The following is a 10,660-nucleotide window of genomic DNA, read 5'->3' on the forward strand; positions in this document are numbered from 1 at the left end:
GAAACAGCTAAATAAGTCAGTATGATCTTGACTGGGATGCCCAGCATGTTGAGATGTTCTAGATAATCTAGACCTGTAATTTCTGAAGTAGCTTCACCCAGCATACAGGATGCCATAATGCAGCACAGAGAGCCTGGTACTTTAAAGAGGAAAATCTGAGAATTAGATAAAAGAAAAGATCCTGCTGTGCCATCAATATGGTAAGAATGTCTCCAATACTCAAAATGAACCCTCTGCTAATGGGTCACCATTCCCAGGAAACTTCTGCAACTCCTGTATGTGACTCCTCCAACCCTTCTGGCTTCTATGTTCTCTACCCAATTTAATAGTTAAAAGTCATTTATTTTTATACAAGTGCTCACTGCAGAGAGAAAATGGAGCACAAACTTGTAGATGAGCTCTTCCTCTTCCTATCTGATAACATCAATTATAAACAATAACACTGCCAATTTTCTAGATTCTAATCTGTTCTAATCTTTACTCTTACATCCTGCCTTCTCAGTTCCAGAGGACCACCTAAAATGGCTTACAACATAGTAAGATACAACTCATAATTATAATATAGAGCATCCTAAAATATATATTACAAGTAAAACAGATTCATAAAAAAATTAATTGAAAATATAATTAAAAACCACAGAACAATAATAAGATCCCAAACTTCCAACTAAATCTCACTCCCTATAGCAGTGATTTTGAACCTTTTTTCTATCAGGACACACCTGATAGATGGTCCTCACATGCGAGATACACTAAACACATGACAGTCACAAAGCTAACCCCATCCCACTCCCATCCCTCAGTAATGGGTATAAAGCAGAACTAGAACATTCCCCGTACAACTCACCATACAAAAAAGATATTCTAGTGTTATCTCAATAACAGCAACACAAACTCCCTCTACTACCAGGCACAATAGCCCTACTTATAAAAAGACAGCAGTTCACCACCAATGCATGTCCAATTGAGAAAACACAACAAATAAAATGAGGTATTTTATGTGCCTACATGCAGGTTAAAATATCTCATCTCGGTCATACACACAAGATCAACCTTCACCAAGTACAGAAAGATCAAAAATTACAAATATGGAGACAAACTGGAATGAAAACCCCAAAAAAGCCACTCTACATACAGTGCAAACCTAGAGAAATGGAAACAGAAATATAGCACCTGAGTCCCTGGATCTGCAATAATGCACACAAACTAATCCGCACAAAGTTACACCTGCATTTTGGCATGCACTCAAATAGAACAACCCTACCTATAAAAAGGCACCACTACAAATATTAAACCAGGTCCTAAACACCAATACACCTCCCATTAGGAAAACAGAAAAAGCCAAGCTGTTATAGATTCCCACACAGAAATAATTGAAAAACTATATGAAAAAATGTTTCAAAACAGCTGATGAACAGAACATCTAACAATTTAAAAACTCTTAAAAATTATTAAAAATTCTTCAAACACCAATAAAATATTTCAAAACAGCAGACACATCACATAATACCCAATAATTAAAATGGCAGTCAATCAAGAAAAATGAACTTTAAAAAAGCCACCTTTACCCTCTCCAGCAGTTCTCCTACTCCTCTCCTTTGCAGGCCACACCAGATGCAGCAGTAGCTGCTGAAGCTGTGCTTGTGGTCCTCTTCCATAGGGACCACAACCAGTCTCTTCTCTCTCTCTCACACATACACACACGCATACACCTCACACCCTCAGGACCAGTTTCTGTCTCTCACACACCAATCATCTCCCCAACCAGTCTCTCTCTCTGTCACACACACACACACACATCAGTCATCTCCCTGATCAGTCTTTCTCACACATACACGTGTCACCTCTCTGACCAGACTCTCTCAATCACATAATGCTCTCTCTATCTCACTTACAAACAGGCTCAATCACACACATGCCCCCTCTCTCTCTCTCACACAGCCACAGCCAGCCAAAAACATGCTCCATCTCTCTCTCGCACACACACATTGACACACACAAGCACCCTCCTTGTCTCACATATACACTACACACTCACAGAAGTACCCTCCCTGCCTCACACACACACAGAAGCACCCTCCCTGCCTCACATACACACCACACACACACACACACAACCACCCTCCCTGTCTCACATATACACTACACACTCACAGAAGTACCCTCCCTGCCTCACACACACAGAAGCACCCTCCCTGCCTCACATACACACCACACACACACAGAAGCACCTTCCCTGTCTCACATACAGACCACACACACAGATGCACCCTTAGTGTCTCACATATACACTACACACTCACAGAAGCACCTTCCCTGTCTCACATACAGACCACACACACACAGAAGCACCATTCCTTTCTCACATACTCACCACACACACACACAGAAGCACCATTCCTTTCTCACATACTCACCACACACACACAGAAGCACCCTCCCTGCCTCACATTCACACCACACACACACAGAAGCACCCTTCTGATCTCCAATACACACCACACGTGCACAAAAGCCCCCAGGTGAACAGCTCATCTTCGGCCCCACCAGCCTGGTCTCCGATGGAGGCTAGCAGTGCTGACTTCGTTTTTTCAGCCCCGCCGGCCTGGTCTCCAGCGGCAGCAGCCAGTGGCTCCGATCTTTGGCCCCAATGGCTTTGTCTCCGGCGGTGGCCAGCAGCACCGGTCTGTTTCTTCGGCCCCACCAGCCTGGTCTCCAGTAGTGGTCAGCAGCATCTGTCTTCGAGTCTTCAGCACTGCCGGCAGCGCTGGTCTTCATTTCTTCGGCTCCGCTGGTCTGGTCTCCGGCAGCAGCAACCAGTGACTCCGATCTTCAGCCCCACCGGCTGCGAGTAGCATGTGACATACCTGCCGGTGCGTGGCGACACACCAGTTGAGAATTGCTGTCCTAGAGGATGTGTCAGTTGAGTTACAATTTAAACTTAAAAATAAAATAAAAATTAATTGCACTAAACCAGAAACAGTAATTGCCAAAACAAAACACAAAACACTGTAGCTTGTTGACACTTTAAGAAACATAGAAAGAGTTGAAAGAAAAACAACGCTTTTCCTTCAATGCTTAAAGCTTGCCCTGTTCTACCAGTGTCAGCTCCTTCACAGTGGAGTAGTCCAAAGTTTCAAGGTGGAGAAAAGGTTTCCATGTGAAACAAATTATTACTTAGAATGGTGTTTCCCAGCCCTCTCCCAGATATCCTGAAAACTGATCTGGTTTTCAGGATATCCATAATGACTATAGAAACATATTTAGAAATGGCATATAGAAATGACGGCAGAAGAAGACCAAACGGCCCATCCAGTCTGTCCAGCAAGCTTTTGCACTTTTTTTCTCTCTCTCATACTTCTGTTACTCTTGGCTCTTAGTAACCTTTTTTATTCTATTTCCCTTCCACCCCCCGCCATTAATGTAGAGAGCAGTGTTGGAACTGCATCTAAGTGAAATAGCTTAATTAGTTAGGGGTATTAACCACTGCAATAAGCAAGCTACACCCATGCTTATCTGTTTATCCAGACTATGTAATTCAGTCCTTGTTGGTTGTTGCCTGAATATAGATCCACATTTCTTCATTCCCCCTATCTCATACATATTCATTGTGGCAGTCCTGAAAAGCCAGCTGGCTGTGTGTGCCTCCTGGAGAGAGATGAGAAACACTGACTTAGAAAGACAATCATGCCTATGATCGACCTAACAGTCAAGAATGCATCCCTAAACCGCCACAGGGTCAGAACAGACTCCTTGTCCTATATACTTAATTCCTGTTAGCATCCATTGCTGGCTACTATCAGAGACAGGACGCTCACTGGGTTAGATGAATGTTTGTGATCTAGTTATTAGAATTATTCCGAAAAATGCTGCATCATGGTTGGAGGAAATCTTGCTTGCAATCCACAGACACCAATCCAGAACTCTCCAGGAGAAGATATATATATATAGGTATAGAAAAACCTTAAATAAATAAATAAATATAAGTACTCAAGTTAAATAAATGAAAGTAAGCTTGTAGGGCAACTTGCTTTATACTTGTTATATAGGCCACAGGGCTAACAGAGTTGTTTGGGCTTAAGAAAGCTTGCTGCTGTGCATGTGCTTTGCAGCAATAGTACCTGCAGTGAGAGATGTGCAAATGCCTCCATAATCTCCCTGTCTGAGTCTGGTAAAATATCCGCACTGATTATGGTCTGTTGTATTTCTTTCGTTTGCAGGCATAGTTCGTGCCTCCAGTGTATTTCCCATTCTAAGTACAATATTACTGTTGCTGGGAGGCCTCTGTGTTGGAGCCGGAAGGATTTACAGCAGTAAAAGTAACATTATCCTTAGTGCTGGGATTCTGTTCGTAGCAGCAGGTAAAAAAAAAAAGAAAAGAGAAACTGTTTTTCCACATTGATTTTCTGTTTTTCTTTCCAACAGAACAGTTAATTTGAAGCACCACTAGCTAGAAATCCACCACTCACTGTAAGTCCAGAGTTTGGCTATAGACAGGAAATAGCTGAAGGGACCTTAGTAAAAATGGGGCCCTCGTCGGGTTTGCAGGATTTCCACAATGAACATGCATTAGGATCTACTTGTAGGCACTGTCGCCATTATCTGCAAGCAGACCTAATGCATATTCATTCTGGAAATCCTGAAAACCTGGCTGAGTTGTGGATCTTGAGGACTGGATTTGAGGACCCCCTTGCTGTACAGCGCTGGCTGCTGAAAGGTTACAGCAGGGCCAGAACTGAACTACAGCAACTCTATGACATTCATAGGGGACTCATAGCTTGGGATGATCATAGTCCATCCCTGCAGGTTGGCATATTATTTTTGGAACCTTTCATAACTAATTTTCTTGGTCTTGATGTAATGTTGGCATGGGTTGTTTATGCTTGTTTTAATTGTTTTATTATGTATGTTTTCTCTGTAGATCACTTAGAACTAAGGCATTAACGATTAAGAAATTTTTAATAGAGATAAAGTGATTTTTAATACTCTCAGAGAGAGAGAGAGATCATGTTCTGACTTGAGCGCCCCCATCCTGATGCACACACAGAACTTCAGACCTGCTTGTCTTAGGTAGATTGGAGGTCCCTGTCCCTGATTGCAAAGCGACATGCCCAGGAATGACTCAGCTAATCTGCAGTTATCTGACAATGCTCAACAAAAGCCCAATAGAGCCATAATCATCCCCTACATAAAGCACCAGCCGAAAGACTTCTAACTTAGGCAGCTGTGAGTTCCCCTCTTTCACCCCACCTGTCACCATTACAGCCCACTACCAAACCACCACACCACACCACGCTTTGTTCTTTGGTATAATCGGGCTGCAGCTTTATTAAATATTTACACGCGTGACATTACTGGCCCTCAGCCAGTTCCAATTTTCCTATCGGTGGAGTCTTCTCGTTCCTCTGCTACCATACAGCCTGCCATCCCAGGACTAGCCGGACCATTGTAGTGGTTGGCGCGGCCATCTGGGACCAACCCACACCCCCCACACTGCCACCCACCACAGGCCGGGCAACGGTCCATGCCTCTGGCTGCGCCAGCCACTTGGGGCCCCGGTATCATCCTTGCCAAAACTACTTCGTGCATTCACCGGCTCAAGTACCCCCCAGCTGTGACATAAGAAACACGCACCCCCTTTTATAAATACTTCCCCGCATGAAAAAAAACAAACCCTATTTAAAATTATTGACAACAAAAATAGAGGGGATGGGCAGTAGCAGGAAAGGGAAAAGAGGACAAGTCACCTGGCTCGCCCCCTTTTGTACCCACCTGCTGCTCGGCCTCCACCTGCACACCACACCCTTGACCCTACAGGAGAAAATGACCCTTGCAGACAGAGCCTCCTCCCCCTCCCCCTCCCCTCATCGGGTGGGTGACAGTGCCTAGTTAACTCCGCTTGCCTTGGCACTCTGGCCTGGGGGGGGCTTCTCCTTCCAGTGATCGCAACATATTGCTGCAAAGAAGTGACACTAGTGACTTGCACTGGTGGCACAATGAGCCAGCCAGTCTTCGGTGACATGGCACGGTAATGCAATTACTTTGGAAAACAATGATATCCTTCTTACTTTGCCTCACCTCGACAAGAGTAAAACCATCAATATTAGTTACTATTATACCTCCCAAAAGAGGTGCAACCACCAAACACCCCCCCCTTTTCCCAAACTTACCCATCCTACCTATGACCCTTCGCCCGCCCTGCACAACATACGCAGATTTCCAGCACTGTAAAAGTATGCCTCATGCAAGCCAGTAAGTACCGACAAGTCAAATGCTCTTCCGGCTGTGTGGAGAGCTAAACATAGCTCATTTGAATATGTTTTAGGACTTTTGTTCTCAGAATCCATCAGCGAAAATACTCATTGTTACTAAACAATCACCAAAAACAAGAATCTTTTACCATGAAGATGCCAATCCTGAAAGCGAAGAGAGATTTTATAAGAGGAAAACGAGAGGAGCTGGGTGGCTGAATAGGTTGCATTAAAAGATATTTTGAAACCAGCTGAGGAGAGGATGCAAACCAACCCCGAGTAGGAGTAAAATCAAGTTATTTTATTAATGTCAAAAAGCTTTGGAGAAAAAAAATATATGGGTGGCATTTTTAGAAAGGGGCAAGTAAGAAAATGATCACAGCTTTGGTCAAAGCAGAGCGGGAGGATCCCTCCCCACACGGATTTTCCCTGGCCACACTAATCATTGGGTATATCTAATCTAATTTTGTTTAGGGAGTAAAGTCCCGCTACATGATCACATACAGACACATACAGGGTAGGGATCATGCCTTTTCAACTGAGTTTATGCTCTCACTCCAGTTACTGAGATGTTACATGTCCATGTCACACAAACACACAAAATGAACAGACTACATTTATCAAACATCAGCAACAAGCATCATCTGCAGGGCTGAAGCACAATGGAAGAGACTGAAAGGAAAAGCTGAGGCTGATTCTGTACCATTTCTAAGAATGGATCACTGGCCTTAAGTTCTGGCACTTTTAGAACAAGCATTAATTACCCAAGAGATAGGTGGCTCCAGTTCTGGGGAAACAATACCAAGCAGGCTTTTTGGCTAATAAAGTCATATACAGAGTAACGTTACCTAAATCTACTGTGTGCACATATACCTTGTACATATTAATTCCAGAGAGCACTTGATCAATTTGCATGGCTTGAGGTGAAAATGAATCCCCCTCTGAAAAACAAACACTGTACTCTTTTTTTTTTTTTCCTTACAGGCATAAAACATGAACATATTGTGTAAACTGTGCATATATTTTGAAAGAAAAAGAATGCTTACAGTTAACCTAATGCTTTCATCACTGAACTCATACCATGTCCATGTTGAATGTATTTTCTGCAGCATTCAGTGAGCACTTATACAGTATAAACTAACCATGACTTTTGCTTTTTTTTTTTTTTTAAGGTCTAAGTAACATCATAGGCATCATTGTCTACATATCCAGCAATGCAGGAGACCCAAGTGACAAAAAGGATGAAGACAAAAAGAACCAGTACAGTTATGGATGGTCGTTCTACTTTGGCGCACTGTCCTTCATTGTGGCAGAGACCATAGGTGTACTTGCTGTGAACATTTACATTGAAAAGAATAAAGAGTTGAGATTCAAGTCAAAGAGGGAGTTCCTCAAGACGTCTTCCTCCTCTCCATATGCCAGGATGCCAAGCTACAGATACAGGAGGAGGAGATCAAGATCCAGTTCTCGATCCACTGAACCTTCCCCGTCTAGGGATGTGTCACCGGTTGGCATGAAGATCGGCAGTTCTATACCCATGAGCGAGCTGTCTATGTATACTCTCTCTAGGGAGCCCTTGAAAGTGACAACAGCGGCAAGCTATGATCCGGAACAAGAAGCCAGCTTTCTGCAAGTCCACAACTGCTTTCAAAAAGAAGGGATTAACATTAGTATGGTCAATCGCAGGACCACGCCCGTTTGAAGTATTACCTTTTCTACATCATGACTGGATGCATCCTCTCTGAAGAGGACTAGATTCTTGAAATTGTCCTCTTTTCTAAAGATATATCATATGCTGGTGAAGAATCTACCATACTAAGGAAATGTAGAGGAAGACTGATAGAAACGGAGAGCTGACATGGAACTGTTTCGCTGTTTGGACACAGAGTTTTAATTAGGTTGCCAAGTGTCAGACGAGAGTATACAGTCTTATGAACTAAGACACACATTATCTACTGTAGTACACAATTCACAAAATTGGGAAAAATTCATAATCAACTCAGTAACAAACTGTAAACGAACTGCAGTAAACTGTATTACATTGTAGCCCCTAAAATTTAAATACTTTCCTAGGGCAATAGCTCTACACCTAACAGACAACCACTTAAAAATGGTGGCAAGATTCAGCTTCTAATCTGGCCACTGGATGAGAGACTGGGAGTAACTGAAAAAGTACTTTCTCCAAGAGAACTTAGAAACAGCACTGTCCAGGGGAAGGTGTACAAGAGCACACTTGCATTGTTCTGGATAAGAAGGATTATTGGTACTACTGACTGTAGAGACATTGCCTCTAGTGTCACAGCCAGGAATATGCTGCTAGAATATCGGGGAGCACATGCAGTGAAGGGTTACGGACATAATGGAAGGCTGCAGATACAGCAGAGAGAGGAGGAAAAAGAAAATGTGCAAATTCTACTCCAAGGGGGAAAATGTTGTCGGTTGCAATGAATTTCTGCAGTCCAAGGTCTACAGCAAGAATCATGGGAGAAGCAGCAGCTCCACCCTTCTTCCTGCCTTCAACTCCTTGACTTCCCTGAGCTTCCTTTATGCTAGACCCTTAAGTAGGTCAGAAGTATTTCTCAGCATGGAGACTGAATTCAAGTGATATCTCTCCAATTAAGTTATTTATTTATAAAAGAAGACTCTCTGTGAAAACAGATACTTTACAGAAACACACAAGCAGTACTTATTCTAGGTTCAGGTTTTAAAAAAACAAGGTTTTTCACTTGATATGTGTTTATAATTAGCTTTCTATATTTTTAAATAGTATTTGCAAAAGTATTTTTACCTGCCATTTTTGCTAGTACTGAGAAAACAGAAAGTGTGTAACCATGAAATGATCCACTAAGATCTCACCCACTGGGGTTTTCACAAGGCATGACTGGTTCTACACTGTTTTGACATGAATGTGCATCTCTAAAGGCTGCAGAGATTCTGTGAAAATAGCGCTCCAGAGGATCCATCTCTTACGAGCAGTGATGATTTTCTTAAAAACGTACTGAGTCGGGTCCAGCAGTGGCCTCCATTTTGCAGTGGGGAAAAGACTGATTAATTTGCTATGGTTCCAAAAGGTTCCAGATTAGTGACCTGTCAGAACATCAACATTGCTTAAGAATATAACTGGGTTAGCTGGGTGATGAACAGGAAACCACCTGTGCATGAGGAAAGGAAGTCCAACAGCCAAGCAGTCCTTAAATACGAAAAATTAAACTCAAATTCAATTACAATGAAAAAAATAATGTTTCGATTTGGGTATAATATCTTCTTTACATGAAAACCCAAGAGTATTTATACATTCAGTCCACAAAGATCATATAGGGTCATTTATCAAATCATGCTAGGGCCTTATTGCAGGTGTTAGGGCCCAATGCCCGCGAAAACACCATAACACATGCGATAAATAACTCATTGCGAGATTCGTATGCAAATTATTAAAATGAAGTCTAAAGGGAGGAGTTTATGAAAATGAGGGGTGTTTAATGTTGTGTGTGATAGCATAACACACATTATCGCATTTTATCACACCTTTTAACACTGGAAATAACTACACTTTTTTTTCCTGGTGTTATGCTGTCAGATATGCCTGAAATGGGCAGGGGAGGGGAGGGGAGTGGAATAGAGAGAGAGAGAACCTCTAGAATGGCATACATATTAGTCAACTATTTATAGCACTGTAGGAGGTTCAACTAGTAACTCGGGGTGAGGTTTTGGGGACATTTTTACATGCACAGAGGTACGAACAGCACAGTACACATCAGTGAAGCTTTGATGCGATTTGGAGTGAGGAAAGTTATACAAAGATGAGATTTGTACATTGTACTCTCGACCTAGTTTGATGCACTTTCTACCTAGCTGCTATCAAGCTAGGGCGAGAATACATTGTACAAATCTCATCTTTGTGTCCCTTTCCTCACTCCAAATCACATCAAATCTTCACTGATGTGTACTGTGCTGTTCGTACCTCTGATTGTGCATGTAAAACTGCCCCCCAAACCCTAGACCTCACCCCGAGTTACTAGTTGACCCTTCTACAGTGGTATAAACAGTTGACTAATATGAGAGCCTTATAAAGAGGTTCTCTCTCCCTATGAGGAAAGACTAAAGAGGTTAGGACTTTTCAGCTTGGAGAAGAGACAACTGAGGGGGGATATGATAGAGGTGTTTAAAATCATGAGAGGTCTAGAACAGGTAGATGTGAATTGGTTATTTACTCTTTTGGATAATAGAAGGACTAGGGGGCACTCCATGAAGTTAGCATGTGGCACATTTAAAACTAATCGGAGAAAGTTCTTTTTTACTCAACGCACAATTAAACTCTGGAATTTGTTGCCAGAGGATGTGGTTAGTGCAGTTAGTATAGCTGTGTTTAAAAAAGGATTGGATAAGTTCTTGGAGGAGAAGTCCATTAC

At 42.4% G+C, this 10,660-nt stretch overlaps 1 protein-coding gene across 1 annotated transcript in view; it reads left to right on the forward strand.

Annotated features, from left to right (window-relative positions):
* Positions 1 to 9,829, forward strand: part of CACNG4 (calcium voltage-gated channel auxiliary subunit gamma 4) — a 110,385-nt gene extending 100,556 nt beyond the window's left edge. Inside the window, exons 3-4 of the mRNA XM_029599342.1 lie at positions 4,221 to 4,361; positions 7,424 to 9,829. Coding sequence (XP_029455202.1) covers positions 4,221 to 4,361; positions 7,424 to 7,953 — 671 coding nt within the window. The 3' untranslated portion in view covers positions 7,954 to 9,829. The remainder of the gene's footprint in view (positions 1 to 4,220; positions 4,362 to 7,423) is intronic.
* The last annotated feature ends 831 nt before the right edge of the window (positions 9,830 to 10,660 follow it).

The sequence above is a fragment of the Rhinatrema bivittatum genome, chromosome 4 (assembly GCF_901001135.1).
Source record: "Rhinatrema bivittatum chromosome 4, aRhiBiv1.1, whole genome shotgun sequence".
In the NCBI taxonomy this organism is placed as follows: Eukaryota; Metazoa; Chordata; class Amphibia; order Gymnophiona; family Rhinatrematidae; genus Rhinatrema; species Rhinatrema bivittatum.